Source organism: Manacus candei, unplaced genomic scaffold (genome assembly GCF_025592945.1).
Source record: "Manacus candei isolate 608988 ecotype Guabito, Panama unplaced genomic scaffold, ASM2559294v1 h1tg000014l, whole genome shotgun sequence".
NCBI lineage: Eukaryota > Metazoa > Chordata > Aves > Passeriformes > Pipridae > Manacus > Manacus candei.
Window position 1 is genome coordinate 45,741,411 of NW_026138062.1, and position 20,277 is coordinate 45,761,687.

At 38.6% G+C, this 20,277-nt stretch overlaps 1 protein-coding gene across 4 annotated transcripts in view; it reads right to left on the reverse strand.

The window, feature by feature from the left end:
• Window positions 1-16: 16 nt before the first annotated feature.
• The window catches only part of LOC127467349 (N-acetylated-alpha-linked acidic dipeptidase 2-like), a 40,764-nt gene continuing 20,503 nt past the window's right edge, over window positions 17-20,277 (reverse strand). For 3 of the 4 annotated variants that reach the window (XM_051779236.1, XM_051779234.1, XM_051779235.1), the window contains 8 exons: window positions 20,124-20,187; window positions 17,386-17,453; window positions 14,206-14,297; window positions 12,695-12,785; window positions 11,784-12,048; window positions 8,545-8,626; window positions 7,575-7,667; window positions 17-6,004 (listed from right to left, as the gene is read on the reverse strand). In XM_051779236.1, coding sequence (XP_051635196.1) covers window positions 5,815-6,004; window positions 7,575-7,667; window positions 8,545-8,626; window positions 11,784-12,048; window positions 12,695-12,785; window positions 14,206-14,297; window positions 17,386-17,453; window positions 20,124-20,187 — 945 coding nt within the window. In that variant the 3' untranslated portion in view covers window positions 17-5,814. The remainder of the gene's footprint in view (window positions 6,005-7,574; window positions 7,668-8,544; window positions 8,627-11,783; window positions 12,049-12,694; window positions 12,786-14,205; window positions 14,298-17,385; window positions 17,454-20,123; window positions 20,188-20,277) is intronic. The other variant, XM_051779233.1, reaches the window with a different exon arrangement.

The window sequence follows — 20,277 nt, forward strand, 5'->3', positions numbered from 1 at the left end:
TTGCAACGTGGTTGTTGAAATAAAATGCAGACAGGCTGAATTAGGTGAGCAGGGGTGGTTTGAAAATGTAGAAAGAAAAGCTGGATCCATTTCATCCATTTCTCAGATTTGCCAGGACTAGACACCAAGTGTAAATATGACTATGGATAAGTAGCTTTCCTTAATGATTGTTCTTTCAAAAACTTGGGATTCCCTTCTAAGTAGTCCCTGAATACTAATCTCTGCTGACAGTTCAGTGAATACAGGATTCCCATGGCTGGTGTCAGAGCACGAGTTTTGTTCCAGCTCTGCAGGGTCTGTCTCAGGAATGCCAGGCTTGCTCTGTCTGAACTTCTCTTCACCTGCCCAGAGCTTTGTTGTGGCTTGTTTGGCTGTTAAAAGTTTTCTCATGACCAGGTGGCTATTGCCTGACTTGGTTTACTTTGTTTCTCAATCTATAGCTGCATGGTGTACATAGATACTATAGATCCTATAACAAGCAGGTTTTCTGTGTAGAGCAACATATTTATGATTTTAGCACCATATAGCAGATGAATACCAGTCTGATACAAGCAGGGCCTTGAAAACAGGAATGGGATGTGGTGTAGAGGACCAGAGACATGAGATGTCTAGAGAAGGGGCACATGATACTGGAGATCCTGAGAAGAAAAACAACCCATAAATATTCTAACTGCTTTGTTACTGAACTACTTTGTTACTTTGTTCTTTTATTAATAATAGAGACTAATCATTCTTTGATCACTGTTAAGATTTCAAGCATACTAACAATGAACCTGGCTTTACTTATGAAGTGTGTTTCATTCTGCCCATAAGATGACCTGCAGAATGCTTGTGTTTGATTCCTCTGCCGTGGCAGTGGGTGATGCTATCACTGCTATCAGTGCTCACACTCCTGCAACTAGAGGTGCCAGGATAATTTGGTATGTGTTGCAGGCTGACGGTAGCTTTAGTGCAGGTGTCTGGGCATGCAGGCTCAGGTGGAAAGAGTATGGAAACATGGCTTTGGAGACAGAGCTGAGGAAACAAAAGCAGTGCTTTAGTAGGTGAGGGGGGAGGGTGTTAGTTCCGTGAATATCTGAAGGGATGAGTGATCTCAGAAAGAGCTAAATCCTCCAGTGCTCAGTGTTCGCAGCTGGCAGTGTTTTCTCAGCCTGAAGTCCTGCTTCTTATGGGTCACATAAGAGTGTGGTGTCACAACAGTCACTGTGTCCAGCAGCTGTGACTTGGGTATCCTTCTAAAAATACAGCCAAGTTTGGAAGTAATGTGGATGGCAGCATCAGGAATACGTCAGCTGCACTCTCAGCAAGCTAGCAAAGCACATCTGGGGAGGGTGCCATGTAAACATAGCAAGTCTGTTCTTATCCAATACTCTCCTGTGAAATGTTTTTCTATTATTGCCTCTCCTGTTCTTTCCCTTAATAGCAGGTTGTAACGTGTTTGCAGTTTATTTGAACTAGGTTCAGCCCCTCCTCCATGAGGTGCCTAACAAAGCACTCTTCCTCCTCCTCCTCTTCCTCCTCCTTGATTCTTTGAGCTTCCCAAGCTGAAGAAGATGTTTAAAGGTGTAGGATCCATTCGGAGAAGTGTTGACAATGACAGGAGCTTCCTTGACTTCACAGATTCTAACTGGCACAAGCTACTTTTAGTCTCAGTGGTGTAATGGGAACAATCTTTTACCTTAAAAAAGACTGCTTCCTGAATTCAGCTCCTACTGATTTCTCTAGGGGCACTTTCTGTGTAGCAGGTGTTGCTCAGTGAGGAATACAGCACTCTGGCTCAGAATAGTGTAGCAGAAACAAGAATTATGTATTTCATTTAATTAGTGTTGTCTTCTCTGCTCTGCCGTAGGGAAGTCCATGACATTCACCATCATTCAGCTTTTTTAATAGCACTCTTAACTGTACACTAAAATCTCATGAATGAAAATAGAGGAATTTAGAAGAAAAAAAAAACAGGTCATGCTGAGTATATCCTATTCCTACCAGCTGCAGAGAGATCTCCAGCTCCGTTTGACACAGTGTCACCTGGAGATTCCAGCACCAAGTGTTATGGATTTCTTTCCAAAGGTAAACCAAAGGCATTTCAACCATAAGAGAATCTGAATCACTGGATCAAAGAAAGGTTTGGATTGGAAGGGACCTTTAAAGGCCATCTAGTCCAACCCCACTGCCATGGGTAGGGACATCTTCAGCTAGATCAGATTCCTCAGAACCCTGTCCAACCTCACCCTGAATCTTTCTAGAGATGAGGCATCTACCATCAGTCTGGGCAACTTGTTCCAGTGTTTCTCTACCTGCGTGGTAAAAATATTCTTATTTACATCTAATCTAAATTGACCCTCCTCCAGTTTAAAACCATTACCTCCTTTACTATCACAACATGTCCTGCCGAAAAGTTTGTCTCCAAGATGAAATAAGCTTCCTGGCACTGTCCTTTTGAAACTGATTTTCTAAAGAGACGACTGACAGCCCAAATACCCAAGTGATATTTGGTTCATCCAAGTTTAATTTTGCCAAATTGTTTTACAGCCTCAGTCCCTGTGCAGGCTGAAGGATCTGTTTCTCCCAACTGTAGGATCGACTGATTGCTTCACTCAGCAAGGCTGAGTGAAGGAACTGTGTAAATGGAATTAGGAAAGGACAGAGTAGGTGATCCAGTGTTATCCATTTTTAAGGAGAATCTAAAAAATCCCCTTCCCACACTTTGAAATTATGTGCAGGCAAAGCTACATGAATACAGCAGCCTTTGGGCTGAGGAACATCAGCAGTTGCTTTTTTGCTCATCTGTAGAACAGAAGATTCTGCTCACTGAGGAAGGAAAGGCAGTCGCAGTTCTGAGAAACTGATCCTTTTGATACTGAGAATATGGGATTAAGAATATGGGTATAAACCATTTATAAGGGCTTTGGTTTCCTTATTTATGAGGGTTTGGATATCACTCTCCTTCAGTAGAACTTTATAGACACTAATGGAAATAGATTTAAACTGATTTGTATACTTAGGATGTAGCAGGTTGGGATGAATTGTACGTTCGTACAGAGTTATCAGTTAAGTTGACAAGAGGAACAAAGCGATCGATGCCAGCTGTGCATTCAGCCTGTCATGAGCTGTAATTTATTCTTACAGCTTCCAACTGCACAGGGAAACAAGAGGAGATTATATATTCTTTTGCAGCAGCAAGGTAACGGTACAGAACTTCGAAGGCTAGCTGCCACTGAAAGAGTACATTTACTGGTGAAACATTTGTTCACTAGTTTATACTGTTAAAGGTATTTCCATAAATGAAGGAGGAGACACACTTTGTCAGATATTTCCTTTTTGTGTGGAAATTCCTTGTTTGCCTTATCGTCTGATGATCCTAAAGCAGCAAGCACTGACAGTTCCAAAGTTGCCTGCTGCTCACAAGGAAGGGGCACTAAAGGCTTTTTTCAACTATCTAGATATTCTAACCCTCTCTTGGGAACACATTCTATTACTGCCCATTGCAGTTAAGGTAAAGTTATGATGGAGCAGGAAGAGTGCATGATTTGAAAAAAGGGGAAAAAACCCCAGTGCAATTATTACCAGTCACCATTTGCAAGATACCACATCCTTAAGCAATAACTTCAGCTACAGATGTGGAGATGAACTTAGTAACTATGAGTATCCCCAGTTAGGTAGAAATAAAGAGAACAACAAAACTGTAGTCACTGTTCATAGAATCATAGAATAGTTTGGGTTGAAAGGGACTTTAAAAATCATCTAGTTCCAACCCCACTGTCATAGGCAAGGACACCTAGACCAGGTTGCTGAAAGCCCCATCCAATCTGGCCTTGAACATTTCCAACTTCTCTGGGTAACCTGTTCCAATGACTCACTACACTCACAATAATTTCTTCTACTCTAAACCTACCCTGTTCCAGTTTGAAGCCATTCCTCCTTGTCCTATCACTACACGCCCCTGTAAACAGTCCCTCTCCAGCTTTCTTGTAGACCCTTTATATACCGTATATATATACTGTATATACTGTAAGGCCGTAATAAGGTCTCTCGAGAGCCTTTCCTTCCCCAAGCTGAGCAACCCCAGCTCTCTCAGCCTTTCCTCATAGGAGAGGTGCTCCAGCCCTCTGATCATCTTTGTGGCCTCCCCTGGACTTGCTCCAACAGGCTGACATCCCTATTATGTTGGAGACCCCAGAGCTGAATGCAGTTCTCCAGGTGAGGCCTCACCAGAGTAGAGAAGAGGGGGAGAATCGTCTCCTTGTTCTGGTGTCCCCAGCATCGACTACTCATTCTCTTAGGTGTGTGCTGACAAGGTCAGTTAAGCACTCTGTTTTTGAACAGAAGAGATAAAGCATGGACTGTGGAAGTGTAATTTCCTCCTCATGTGCCTGAGGCTTGATTTGTGAAAAGCAGTTGAACAGTATATTATGAGAACAACATCCAAAGTACACAATCCCATGTCTTTTAGAGAGGCTTACTGGAAGTGATGCCAGTGAAAGCCTCTCTTCTTGATGGCATATATCCTGCAAAACAACTTCCCAAAGGACTGAAGTATAGTAATTTCTGGTTCCCTTGTTTGAATTCAAGGCATCTGACGTGAGAACAACTTCTCTGTCCTGTTTCTCTAATTCTGTCCCTTTTAGTACCACATCTGTTCTATTCTCCATAAAACAAAAAGGATTTTATTCCCACAACCCGGTGCAATTTATGGCCGTGAGAAAAACTGTAGTATATTTTACATTAAAGAAGAAATTGGTTAGTGTCAGCTCCCACAAACTGGAATGTGATCAAATAAAATTGTAGCATTTTTATTAGTTGTAAAGCATGTAGATGAGAATTATATCAAAGGGCAAATGAAGCAAGAATCCTTTTTTTTTTTACAAATTTAACAGTTTTGTACAATTACCGTCTTTATGCATTTCAGTTTATCTTTGAATGTAAATCTTCTAGTCTTATTTGAACACAGAATAATCTCAAACCCCGTGCCAATAGTGACAATTTCTTTCAGCTGGACAGAGATATCTGCATGAAAAAAATCTCCTGGGAAAAAGTAGGAACAAAAGCTGCCATGGGTTTGGGACTAGTGAAAGTGCCAAAAAGAGCAGGGATGACAGCTTTTGGTTATCCCCCAAAGTCTTTATTTTCCAGAGTGCAAATAAAGGAGGAAGATACATAGTGGCTTTCAGAGGGATGGGCATTTATGCCCCTGAGAACATGCTTTGGATTTCATCAGAGGGAAGGCCACTATTTTATTTTTTTCAGGAAAAGAGAGAGCAAAACAGTGCAAGGAGCATCCACCAGTCCTGCACAATATATTCTAAAACACAGGAATGCCTTCAATGTCTTATATTATAAAAATAATTATCAGAACAGGAAAGATACACAGGCTGAAAAGTGTTATATTTTTTCTCTCAAAATGTGTGCTGTTGATCAGTGCTACGGACAAAAGTTACAGGTAGCTTAGCAAATAACTGGTTGTGTAATTATACTTCCAAAACAACAGGTTCTCAAAATTGGCAGATCTTTCATAAAACTCTAATTGGGAACTGTTTGTTCCTGCTCCCCACCCTCCCCACTCTCCCCACATCCAAATTCGCTTCCATCTGGGGCTGTTCATAAAGCTGCAGTTCTGTCAGTGTCAGAGATGCAGTAATTTCTAGCTCAGGAGTTTTTTGACACACAAAGCTCCTGCTTACCCTGCCAGCACATTTGCATGCATTTGGAAGGTTGAAAACTCAGATATGGCAGGCATTCAGAGGAGACTGGGTCACTGAGGTAGCCTGACTACTCTGCATGTCAGACTTTTATGTGTGAGTTTTCAAAGCCATCATCCTATGCTACTTCCTTCAGTGTTTCTGCTGCTGCCTGTACAGTGAAGGCTGCAATGGAAATTTGCCTCTTCACTTCTTCCCAGGCTTCATGTTGATCAGCTTTGCTTTGAATATCAAACATGGCATCATAGATCCCTGGGAAGGATTCTCCTGCATACTTGTTGTGACTGCTTGGAGCAAAAATGACATGTCTGTGGGGAAAGAAGAAAAATATAAGTATACTTAATAAGACTGACTATTAATGGGGAGGGGGTTCATTGTAGGGAACATCTGTGAATCCCAGGAAGATCCGAGCTTACTAAATACACAAGAAAGCTAGCTGGACATATCTTTAAAAGGACAGGAGCCAGCCCCAAGGGCAACATCTATGTGAAAGGGCACAGATTTAGGTCAGGTAGCCTTCTTGGGAAGAAATGACGCATTTGTCTAATTAGAAACAAAACCATATTACACTTTTTGAAAATGGGAGCTCAGCAAACCTGTTGAACTAATTTGGCAGTCTGAAAAAGGGAATAAAACTAGTTATAGGCGTATCATAAGAAATGGAACAGAAACCTCAAAAATAACTAAGTAGCTGCATGATGGTCAGCAGATCTGGGAAAGGAATGTAAAACAAGGGTAAAAAACCCTATGGGTGAATTAGGAATCTTCAGAGATCAGAAGTGACCATATTGGATCAGAACTGCACAAAAAGTATTAATTTTATTTGTTCATGCAGGATTTTTTTCCTAAATAATGGATAACTGCGTATCTTCTCTTAGATTGGTTTGATTTTAAATACGAAATATCAAAGCACATTTGCAGCATGTGAAGGAGTCCTCCCAAATCAAAATAAACATTAAAACTATATTAATAAAGGCAAGAAATTAAAAAAGTAAAAAAAAAAAATCCAGACAGCTCTAAATGATACCTAACACTCAACAAGAACTGTAGAAAGCAGCAATTTGATTCTTCCCAAAGTGTGAATGACAGTTTATCCTAGGAGGATGGAAGTGTGATTCTCAATTCTACCTGCCTGAGGGACTTCTGGCTTGACATGAAAGACATCAATCAGTGAGTCAGATATATCCTGTCATTAGGAAAAGGGGGATACTGAGAGCAAAGTGAGGTAGTCACACACCTGACATTGGAAGCTGGCTTCTTGTCAGGTATTACTAATAAAAGCACTGAGTTTCTAGAAAGAATATAGTAGTTAATGATTTAAGCTATTCCACCTACAGAAGCAGCTAAACCTGGGACAGAAGGGACTCTGCAGCACAGCTCATGGGCCTTTATCCATCCTGTGCTGAAAGGTCCCTCCCTCTTCAAGCTCTCTCTTCTCTGCTTCTCTCTTCAACTGACCCTCACTACTCATCTGTTCTCACCCTTATCTCCCTTTTACTCTACCCTCATTTCTCCTTTTTTTTTGATTCTCCACTCAATCCTCATTTTGTGCAGGTTCAAAAGAGCAAGTGGTAACAGCAGTAGTACTTCACACCTGCTAGTAGAAGTCACAGAGTATGATGGTGGTGTGGTTTCACCACAGCTAATAAAAGCAGAGGGCCAGACCCAAGGAGAAGAATTTGGCACCACAAGACTGGTGTAGCCAAGGAATTCTCCTTGGGGATTATAAGCAAAATCTACTGCTCACTGGATTGTACCTAAAGCAATGTGTTGAGCTGTAATTCCTATATGAGACCTATACAGAAATTTAACTGGTGGGGGGTTCACCTGCAAAAATACAGTGCCTTAGACAGTGGGTTGAGAAATTACTTGCCTCACCTGTAAAACCTCCTTCCTGGCAAGCCCAGAGGATCAATGAAAGCTCTTTCTATCAACATCAGCTGATCATTCATGATTCTCACTGCGACTGGACTGTGGAAGATGGAGACAGAGACATTTCACACAGTGGGGAAACATGACTTCCCAGTTTTGTTTAAACACTTTTCTTCTTTTTTTGGACAGAAATAAAAAAGACAAATATGGTCTACAGTTTTAAAAAAAAGATGAGGTTTTGCAAATGGAGATATTCAATACATGTTTTATTAATGCATTGAAATTTCTATGTTAGAAAACAACAAGATTTCACACTACACAAAATAAAATGGGAAAGATACTTGCTTAGTGTTAAATGGCATGAGAAAGATCTCAACAGAGAGCAGAGGAAGGCTGAGATTTAGGTCAAGGTGAAGATAGCTAGATTTTGATGCCCACCCATAAGTCAAGTGTCCATACTCCTAGTAACATAGTAAGGGTGGGATTCAGTTGCCTAAACACAACTAACTGGTATCATACTAGGTGCCTAGGAGCACCTGGCCTTCACTCTCAGAAAGCACAGGAGTCCCGTAGGGCCCTTAGGTTTGCAAGCATCCTACAGATATCTCTGAAGCATCATCCTCTCTCCTTGAGGTGTGCTGAATGTACAAATTCTGGCATCACCTACAACACTCAAGTGTAGGTGTCTAAATGCAGAGCTCAGCAGTGAAAGTTAAAGTTGGACTATCTGCCTTTCCATGTATTACAACAATTTTGATGTCAATCTGACACCTGTAATAAGCTCTACAGCTGATACTATTCATCACTGCTAATTTATCTCAGCCTGTCTCAGAGTTCAAGGGCTCTGTAGAGAGACTCCTTGTGTTGTCACTTGAAAGAAAGAACAGCCACCCTTGGTACCTAAGACAGATGTACATATATGCATACACACACAAACACACACACATATATATATAAAACTTTTTTTCATACTTACTCTTTCTTGTCCACTTGTTCAAGTCTCCTGTGAAATTCATCAGCAGCCTTTGAGAAGTTCACCACAGAAGAAAAAAGAGGATCTAGAAAAGGAAGGACTTTGTGAACAACTTTAGAATATTTACTGAGCCCAATCTACCTTTGAGTTGCCCAGTGGGATAAACTGGGTAATTTGTCTTGCTGATATAATAGCATTAATTTTTTGTCTTTCCATAAATGATTAGTTTCCCTAGTGCAGACTTTAAAGAGCTGCACTACTAGCAGTAATAGACAAATACCTTGTGCAATGAGACCAACAGTAAAGCAGAATGCATGGTAAAGTTTTCACAAGTTTTCACATATTCCCTCTACCTGGCAAGGAAAAACTGGCTGGCATTGCAAACTGGGAGATCTGCAGTCTCCTTTTTAACAAAAGGATGCACTGTAGTGTTTAGGTATAAAATGCCTGACTTTCATGAAAAATATCAGCTGTTCCAGAAGGCTGTGAAGAACAGCAGGATTTCACTCTAGGAGCATGATGTCCTATTCATAGCATAACAGAAGAGTGTGGTATGTGTATTGAACAGCATTAGGTGAGGCACAAAAGACACAGCTGTCTTGGAAGACAGTGATACACACAGTAGATTAAAGTAGCCGAGTCCTGTGGTTGCTCCATGCTGGAATTACAGCGTAGGAGGTGTCTCTGCCACAACCCCACATGCTGTCCTGCAGTGCTGCCGCGGGATTTTACTTGCTGTGCCTGGCTATGTGCAGTCATAGCTGCAGCTATGGCAGTTGTTTTTTCCTGCCCTGTCCCTGGCAGTACGTCCAAGCCATGTGGAGTAACTTAGCCAAAGAAGCAGAGGTCTTCCTGTTAATGGCAGTAGCAGCTGTGATGATTTTCTTGTGGTAGGCTCTGCTTAATACAGACCTGTGAAAATTATCAATTTATACAAGTAATTTTTGTAGAATAAGTAACAGGGGAATGTTATGAGGAGAACTTCTGGCCCCACCAAAACTCAATCACAAAGAAGGAAATTTTATACCTTGTACATTTTGCCCACAAGTTTTAGAAAATTAGATAAACCAGAGCATCCTCTCTTTGATTGTACAGGAAAATAGGACATAAGATTAGATCATCTCCTAAATTCAGTCCTCTGTTGGCAACTATTATCCCTTCACCGTTTATAAATTCATCACCCAATTTCATGTGACATGCTTTCTGTTCCCAGGACTCCTATTGAAAGCTTTTCTTCAGTCTCATTTGCTCTTCTGTTTCTAGCAAACTTATTTATTCATCATGAGCCTACACTTTCTTCTTCTTGTATTAATATTGTTGTTTAGTTTATGCAATTAGAGACACAGATTTTATGTATGCAATTTGTTTGTGGACTGCAGTATGGAGCGACCCATGTCACCTTGAGAGGGTGAGAATTCACACTTGTCCACAACTGTGGCAATAGCTGTAAGTCTGCCAGAGGACAGAGTTCTGCCCTGCTGACATCATGGTTGTATCACAGCAACAGATTGTATTTCAGAAGCAGTAGGAGGGGATTTAAGAGGGGAAAAAAAAAAAGGTCATCTGAAAATATGTAAGAAACTTTGTGTTCATGTTCGCTAGCTATTCAGTGTTGTCAGTATTGGTTATTTTAGAAAATATCACATTTCTTTTTTCCCCAAACTTTATGTCCTGATAGCATATTACTACAAGCACATATTTTATGAGAAAAGTTTCTAGCCTTCATTGTTGCAGAGGAACCACTGAAATGTGAATCCAAAGGCAAATAAAGCCCTTAATCTATTATTTTAAAGGACAATTATGTGATTTATCTGGTTTAATTAACAATTTTCTGACATTCAGTGTTGTCAATAAGCAATTCTATGAAAATGTTGAGTGAAATGAATTTTAATTTTCACAGTACTGTAAAAGCTACCTATGCATTTTAATGCACTCTGATGCAATAGAACAAACAAAAAATTAGAAATTATAGTTTCATTCAAGAAATAAATTAAAACTCAACAAGCATGAGAGAAGAGACATGAAAATAATGAAAAGACTGAAAAACATGCCTTGCAAAGAAATGGTCAAAATTACACATTGATAAAGATGTTAAGGAGATGTTTAGTGGTATTTGTGTAAAAAAAAAGAAAAAGGAAAAAAGCTAAAAAAATATTGCCTCTACATTCTAGGAACAAGAATAGATGCATTGGTTAGAAGGTAGTTTGGTCAACTTCTAATATGAAATAGAGAAAAAAACAATGAAAATAAATTATTTCACATAAATTTTAGTAGATGTTCTATTACTACAAAAAAAAATTTCAGATATGTTGAAATATGCTGCAGTGAACACTAGACAATATTGAAATAAATCCCTGTGTTATGCAAAATCTCAGACTAGATGATCCATCACACAAGGCTTTCTCTGTATCCAGAGGCCTTTTTACAAAAAGGGGTGTCTTTTAAAAACAGTCAAGAATTTTTCACCTAAACCATTACATCAAGTTTTAAATGTCATTTTTAATTATCCCCAGAGGTGGATTCAATTTGAGTTACTTCTAATGCATAGTCCAAAAGAGGACTGCATCTCCAAAAAGCTAATTTATATCTCTAAATTATTGGTCCATCAGATGGCAAGTAAATTAGGACTGACTGAAAAATCTCCTTAGTACAGAAACACAAGAAGTTAACAAGGCAAGAAGGAGAAAAGAAGAAAGAGAGAGAGAGACAGAAAATTACTGTGGAAGCCATCATAGCCTGGGACCCAGAGCACTCTGCTGCTTCAGACCTGTTTTATATGCTGCAGAGAAATGTGTTCAAGTGCTTAGCAAATGGATGTATTAATGCAGGAGAGCTAGCAAAATACTTCTGTGGCCTAAAACTGGTAGCCATGCACTGAGGCAGGTGGTAAACAAGTTCCCTGGAGGTCAGATGAAGTCTTTGACGCAGGAGGAGCAGGAGCCTGTGTCTCTCAACTTCCAAGAAATCGCCATAAGCATTTAATTTGTCTTCTTTTTTAAGGAAGAAAGTGAAAAGCAGGCTGAGATATCTCTCTATTCTGCATCTGAGGTCCCTGACTGCCCATGAGTACCTTAATAATACCTCTATTTAATAACATGCATGAAATTAGAGGCTCTTTCTTATGATAGCAAAATTCAAACAGGAAAATAAGGAATTCAGTTGCAGAGCTGTAACAGATATGACATGCCCCTGCATGATCCTAATTAACATACATAAGAGACAGTCTTGTGGCTATTACTCACCAAATGACACTTTGTAAAGTTTCAGCTTTTCTTCATGCTTCTTGGCCAATTTATAAATTCTATTGCTATATCCTTTTAAGGCTTCTCCATAATCTCTACAGTCGAATGGAATGACCTGGGAATCTGCCAGTTCATAAACCAGTTTTCCTCGTAGCTGGGCAATTGTTAGCTGCTTCTTGAAAGTGGGGTCGTAAAATTTTTCCACTAGTTCAAATGTCTCATACCCAGTGTGATAAACAGGATAATTGCTGAATTTGTCTGCTTTCTGGAAAAGATCAAGGAAATTTGTCAGTGCTCTGTATTCTGACTGCAGTTAAGAGATGTATTGATCACTTAATGATGTTTCATACAGTTTCCAAAACAAAAACCCTATTTGCTACACAATACAATTTTCTATTCTTCATTTTTATTTGGTCATCTTAAGAAACTAAACCAGTCTGAATCCATGGACTGTTGCACAGGATTAAGTGAAATGGCTTCCTTCTCTCTACCTGTCTTCAGTTCCGTTGCACAAAGATTGCCTTCACCAAGAGTGAAAACAGTTTTGGGTTTTGGATAGCAAAAGTCCTCAATCACAGCCCCTTTTTATCTTGCATAACTATTTCTGAACACAATCATGGAAGACTTGTATATTAAAAAGCTTACTAATAGCATGGTGAAATGAACTGTATACCTTCAATCAAATTCTATAAATACCTTTCTGTGAACTTGACATCCTATAGAATATACAACATCACTGTAACATGTTTTCTTCTACAGACATTTAGGTTTCTTGCTAAATTAAGAAATGGCACTGATATACAATCCAGTCAAAGATGCTTTGAAGCTTGTTTATTAATTCTGAATAAATGCTTGTTACAGGATGACTGCTCAGCACTATCAAAATTTTTCAAGCAATCTGGCAGACTTACCCTATTCTTGGTGTAACGAGCTCTGCCTGATGCAATTCCCAGTCGCTGAAAGTAAGCTTCAAAATCACTGCCTGACCCCAGCTTATTTATTCTACATGTAAAAAAGACAACATCTTAGTGAAAGCATTTACTGAACAGTAGTAGTAATTTATGCAAAATGCAGATTTTTCAGAGAAATTGAGGTCTGTTCTTCTGGAGGGCACATCAGGGACACTGGTAAGATCAGAGACTAGATGAGTGGCAAGCTTAATTACTTAACTGATTTTATTCCAACATGCTGATTCAGTATTCAATACTGCTAGGAAGATCTTTTGAAGGTAGCAATCCTGATTATGACACTGACCACATTTCAAAAAACAAACAAACAAACAAACAAACAAACAAACAAAAAAAACCCCCACACATTATGCACGGGAGACAGAAAATTGTATCAGACATGTCTCTGCCATCTTAATCAACTCAACTATTTCCAAACTAATATGAATTGGGCAGAAATATATGTAAAGACAGATGTGTTTATGTACTTGGCACATTCCGCAGCAGAATCCAAGACTGATAAATAATTTCCACTGCAGAAAGTGATCGGCATTGGTACCTACGGGTCACTACTGCCATCTGGTGGGGAGATGTGGCATGACAGGGACAGAAAATGGCAGTAAAGACGCCTAATATTCCAAGTATCTTCACATATTTACGTTTGATAATAAGTTTTAGGTTTATATGTCTAGCCTGGTGAATAATTTGTGTTTCTCAGCCAAAAAAAAGAAGTTTCTTCTGCTCCAGATGGAGTTCTTCTGTTAGTATAAATTTCTACAAGGAACTAACTGTATCAACTGAGAAAGATCAGATCTGGTAGCTTTTTCAAAAGGAAGAAATATCAATGAGTCTCATGAATCCAGAAACTCATCTTAGCAGGGCCAGAAACATGCAGAACATTTTGGTCAAATCACACAGAGGGCAATTCTGTTTACCTCATGCGAGTAATGCTGCACTGTGAAAAAGATTTAGCCCTCTGAGTCACAGGCTGAAAGACTGATGAGGACTTTTAGTACTTTCAAATATGAAGTCTTAATACCCTCATATATAGATTTGTAATTTAATACATTTATATCCCTTGTGTAAACAAAGAATAATTATCACAAGTTTTTTAATGGCCGCTTTTTAATTACTGCTCTAGGCAGCTTCTTTCAACTGAGCATTTGCTTATCCTAACAATTTTATCTCATCTAGTTGGTGACTAAACTATTTTTGAACTCTTTCCCCACCCTGCTTTTTTTGATTGCTTTCCAAATTGCTTTTCTACTAATTAAAAGTATGAGATTTAATAATATTATCATAATTTTTTTAAAAAAATTATTTTACTATAAAAGATATTGCTAAAAAGTCACCTTACGCTAAAAGGTTTTGTACTGCTGTCATAAATAGCACATCTCAAAAAATTCTGAAGAGTAGACATGCTATGATATGATAAAATATTGGGAGAAAAAAAACCCAACAAATTAAAATCTTACCTTGGATAGCTATTATTTTCAGTTCCAGGGTCTTTCTCAAGCCAACTCTCATAAAGAGACTTATTTGCATAACCCTCATCAGGGCTTAAAATCTGGAGAGGAAAATATTGTAGTCTCACTGGAAGTACCTCTAACTCAATTCATTGTCAAAGGAGCCCTTTACAGCCACCTGCATCATTCTTTACCAACTGTATTACTGCATGCAAGGAAGTACACGTACACTGTTTACATTTGTGACACATATTTATGGATCCCAACAACAAAAAGCATCTCAGAGGCACTTGGAACCAACCACAGACAGTAGGGAAAAGCAGGTTAAAGGATACTAGCTAGAGCTTATCTGCTACTGGAAGTAGTGGATTCTAGGACTTCTTACCACCTTACAGCACTGTGTATGTACACACACAACAGCATATGTAACACTATGAGACTCTTCCAGCAGCCAGGATGCCCCAGCTGCTCTCCTTTCTGCAGGCAAGGGGAGATGACAGATGTAACCCCGTGGAAGTTTGCCCTGCACAGCAGCAATATTCTCTCAACAAGGCTAAACCTAAAATTTGATTGATTTTTCTATAGGAAAGTTACAAAAGAATTGTACTAGAAGGAAGGGTCCAAACCAGTCATATTACAGCAGTGCCAAGGGGACTCAACCAAGACTGGAGAATCATTGTGTAAAACATTGTATGTACAAATGCAGGTCTCACCCTTACCTTCAAAAAACCAAAAAGCTCTGTAACCAGGATGGAAAAGGTAAATATTAGTGCAGTCATCATGCTGCCAGGAAAACTATGAAAGTGTGTAAAATTAGTTGACCAAAGCTCTTACAAAATCTGAGGCAGAGATAAAAATAAATCAAGACTCCAACCTTGGTCTCCATCTACACTTAAACAACCTTTAATAGACATGGTCCTTTAAATATAAGGTTGCTTATGATGTATAGAGGATTGGGATTTTTTTTCCAAAATCCAAAGCATAAATATTCATGGCTAGATACATGGCCCCATCATATTATTGAGACTGAAATTCTGCATTGAAAAACATACAGACTCCAACTTGAAAATCCAGACAGTTCTGACCTCTGAGATGTTGTCAGCAGCTAGCAGAAAAATAACAACTTTGTGTAAATAACTGCTTGGCTGCCATCATTTTCAGGGCACTTTGGTTAAGTCCTAGGGCTAAAATGAAAACAGCACATTAATAAGTGCAAGCTGAACTCTGACATATGGGAGCAAAAGCACTCCATGCTCTGTCAAAGATATTATTCTGACACATCTGGTCATGCAAAAACCTTTGCCCAGCTTCTTCATACAACACTGAGAGCATAGTAAAACATACTATTTGCCCTAACAGATCCAAATCTAGAATCAGCATAAGCTTCCTGCTACCACAAGGAAGATGCAGAGTTCTTTAAGTATAACTGAAACAGTGATGATCAGAACAGGGGAATTGAAATTGAGCTATTGCAGACACTGTCTGGTGATGACCAAATGTCTAAACCCTAGCAGTGGAGCAAGGCCAAAAAAGACAGTCAACAGCTAAATGTACTATCTGTATGCAGAGGACCACAGTTAAATGCAGAACTCCTTGAGAGAGAACACTTCATGTGTACACTACATTTCTTTTTGGTGAGAATTGGCTCACTAAAAAATAAGAAGATCAAAGAGATCTTTGGATTTTGGACTGTTTAATATGAACAGAAATAACCTTCCTTTGGACATGCATAATCAGATGTCAGGTTGTCAGGTTTTGTATTGTTTACATCATGTTTCTACAGTTAAAAGTTAACATAATACGGAATAGGAATTTTTTTTTAAGTCAGTCTTAAGTACTTTGCATGGTACTTTATTGGAAATTTTCTACTCAAACCAGCAATAGTTGAATAGCTGACTTAAGATCAAGAATGAGGTACTATTTTTAGTCCAGAGTACCTTTTTTAACTTTGTTTATCCTTTGCAGGAAAATGTCTTCCTGGGTAAGTGGCTTGCTGCAGACAGAAAGTAAATTATTTTATCCAGGGCCTGCAGCACTAAGGACATGAAAATTTTTATATACAAAAGAGAATGCCCTTCAGTGTGCAAAGTGTTAGAGCTAACATCTGAATAAACATAGCTTCTTCCCCTGCAAGGATGAAAGAAAAGGTTAAGATAGAAAGAATTTATAAGAAAATAAAATGTAGAAAAGAAAAGAAAATCATAGAATGGCATAGATAAACCTCCCCTGATCCAAACCATGCCATTTCAGGTTTTGAAAGAGTAACGCTTTTGCAAATAACTCAGGATGAATGCATCTAGTGGGATGGGAGACTGGTAGCTGGAATCATCCTACCAAGTGCAATCACAGTGCAGATTTTTATACTGGACCAAGCCACCTGAGTTCCCTTCATATCAGGGGAAAAAACAGTTTGAGTTCTGTACATCCAAAAGTGGAAAACCACATTTGGTCAAATGAATCTCATCCTAAAGGCACTTATTTCTACCCCGTGCCTTTAAAGGGAGCCTATGTTGCTTAAGTCAGTCAGAGATGTGTTCTGTTAACTGAGATGAATGTAGATCTGAGGATAGTGGCAATGACTCATGCTAGGTGCCTAATCTGGTTAACTCCTCATACGGACAAGGAAGTTCCATACTTTAAAGGATCACAACCTTTCAGCCTGATGAGAATTTATTCTGAGAGCTGAAAGTAAAGAAGACATGGTTAGACCACTTGTAATCATGCAAATATACACGTCTGGCCTGTTACAAAACCTTCTCAATCCTTCAATTTTTATTACATATTTCAAAGGCTCAGTGAGATATGAAGGAGATTTGGGGGAACAGACACAGAGAGAAAATGGTAGCTAGCCAATATGAAAATTATTTCCTTCAATGCTTATCACTTCAGAGAACTGATCTTGCCCAATGTTTTATCATCTTGTTTTTATTATGATTGTTTTTACTATATATTGAAATTAAGATTCCACTTATGTCAGTGTCACATTTCAGCCTTTAAGAATACTGAGGAACTGTGAGCATTGACTGTGTACTGCTGATGGGATGTTTTGCTATTGATTTTGGTGGGATCAAGATTCTTCCGACACAGCAATAAAATAAATCCAATATTATTCGATAATTCTATTTTATCCAATAAACTTACAGTTTTACATTCTTAGAAAGTCAGAAATAGTAGACACTGATTCTGTACCTCTTTTGTCAGATTATACACCAGTTTGTAGAGAAGAGGGGTGCAGTCAACTCTTAATGTGTAGTTCCCTGAAAATAAAACAAAGACATGGAAGTTTTCCCTTCAGGTACCAGTGGCATTATCTTCTTAATTGATTAAACCCTGCAGTCCTTTCTTAGATAAACTTCTGGATTCCAAGGCAAGAATTTAGATCTTGCCTCAGAATATATACAGAAATAGATTACTTGGTCACACCATATGAGCTCCTGCCACTGCACAACAATGATGGATTGGTTATAGTACATACACAGGAACATAATTAAGCCTTCCCATAGTTCTAAAATACGCCTAACTCTCCCTCATTAGCTACAAGCCCTTGTCACTCATATGCTTCCTGAAGCTTGTGTTAAACAGAAGGCAAAAAATAAGATGTTAGAAATAAAGCTAGTGCTTTCAGGAAGTGTGCAAGAGGAAAGACATTTGCTACAAGATGTTTTAAGAAATCTTTTAATTCAGCTACTTTTCTTACCACAGACAGTACTTTTTCAATGCTTTTGCAAACTCTATCTACAAGACAGGTCATCTTCTAAGAGAGTTGCAAGATATCTGGCATTTTATATTTCAGAACTAAGTCTAGCCCAAATAGTAGGCAAAAAAGATGCAGAGCAATGTTTTCTTCTGTCTCCTAAACCTCCCCTTTTACCATCACGTGGTGGCATCTACCCTTTACCCCCATCAGGTTTCCATGCTGCTGGTAGATTGTACTGAGCTTGGTAAGTATCGCATAGCAAAGTTCTCAGCTACAGCAGCAACAGTCCCATCAAAAGGAACTATGGTCATTTTTGGGATAGGCAGAAGTCTAAAGCAGTCTTCTCTATAGACTGCAGCCACCCAAGAGTAGTGAACAAATACCTCTGGCCTCAAATACAGACAACAAAGAAGGGAACAGGGATGAAAAGGCTGCAACATTAAAAAAACCACAAGCTCTCAGACAACAGTTATTAAGTTATTGTTATTGTTAGTAATTAGTTGTCAGTAATTAGGTTTTGATATGGCTTTAGATCTTGGGTCACACTTTGCATAGTGTGTACTTACATATCATATTCTAGGACCAGACTGACAATTACAAAATAGTCCATGATAATAGAAAAAATACAAGATAGTGTTAATGATGTTTCCAAAAGGAGTCTGTATTTGAGAGCTGTAAATTCAAGTCATGAAACTGTTCAAAATGATGAACCCCTCTCCTTCTTTTCATTGCTATAAGACAATAAAGAGAAATAATTTGCTGTCCAAAATGTGGTATAAGTGCTGTGGAAAACATTTGATGATAAACAAAATAATCATCAGAGTACATGAATGCTATGACTTTGCAGTAGATTTTACTGCTCGGTCAGGTGAAAGATATCCAAGATACTTAAACCAGTGTACTTAACATGGTGTTCTTTTCCTTATTACATATTTCTTTTCCAGTTGTTTTACTTTCATATTTTCTTTAATGCATAAAGCAAGAGACATATTTGAATAATCAAGATTTAGAAGAAAATTGTTAAGGCAGCAGTATGTTGGCTGCAAACCAACTAAAAAAATATGTGTTACAATCCATGCTGAGAATCTGAAGCAGTTGTAAAGCTATTATTTCATTTGTGAGATCTTCTAGGTGTGAAATTCTGCTCTACTTTTTACACAGCCTGTAGGCTGTATAAATGAAGGAACAGCTCTAAGCCTCCTTATTCCTCAGCTCCAACTGAGCCTTTAGAAACTGGGTTTGGTTTTTCTTTCTTTCCAATCCTTTTGTGATGGACAAAATTTTCAGCTGACAGAAATAAAAAGAGTTCTTAAATATGCCTGTTGATAACCATTTTAGTCACACACAGGAAGCCCGAATAAGTTGGGTTTGACATGAGAACATTAATGTCTTGAATAACTTGATGTTATGATGCAGAGCAGCTTCACAGGACTCTTCTAACTATTCTTTCAGCACAGACAACAGTAAAAGAGGTCCTTCGGTAATAAAGCCCAGTATATTTTAAGAAGGATTTTGTCATTTAGGTTGTAGTGTAGAGCTCCCCGAAAAGGCCAGTTTGTAAGTAGCATTCCTGAATGACAGATTCTTGCAGTCTGAAGATCATAGTAAATGGGATAATGGTGGATAAGGTTTTTTGTGAAACACTCTTCAGTGCCTATTTTTGAAGAAGAGCTCCGCTGTAACATATATATAACTCCCTGATCACAGCAATGAACAAAGATAACCACACTGGCCCGAAGCACTAAATCATCTCCCACCTCCATCAAGCGTAAACCTAAGGTCTCGATACAAATTGTCTTATAAACATAATAAATTAGTGTCTGAAAATATTATGATTCCACAGGGAAAGGAGTTGGAGCTGTGACCAGAACAAGGAGCAGACTGTCATATATCAAAACCATGATTGTAAATTAAAGCTAATGCAGTTCAGAGAGAGTTTAATATACAGAACACTCAGTTAGCACAGAACACAACACTCCGCCAGAGGAGACATTCTGGACTCCAGACACATGGGCTGCAGCTCAAGGATGGTACTATTTGCAAAAGAAAGCAACACGACAATTTAAATTGTTCTCTCTTCTCTCCACTAAATTCTCTATTTACTACACTTATTCTGAACATCGCTATACCTATCTTATGTTTTCCAGCTCTGAATGCAATAAATAATACAGAGAAGACTAATAAAAATTATGCTTTGGAAGTAAGGTAAATTTAAAAATAAAAGACCCACCTTCTATAGAAGAATCTGTGTTGATGTAAGCAACTGCCCGTTCCTGAAGGACTTTGGCATTTTCCTGGGGTTGTAAATGTGTAATCGTTACTTTCGATTAGTGGTATTTAGTGAAGAGCATGTTAAGTGCACTATTTCTTAAAGCATTGCCTTT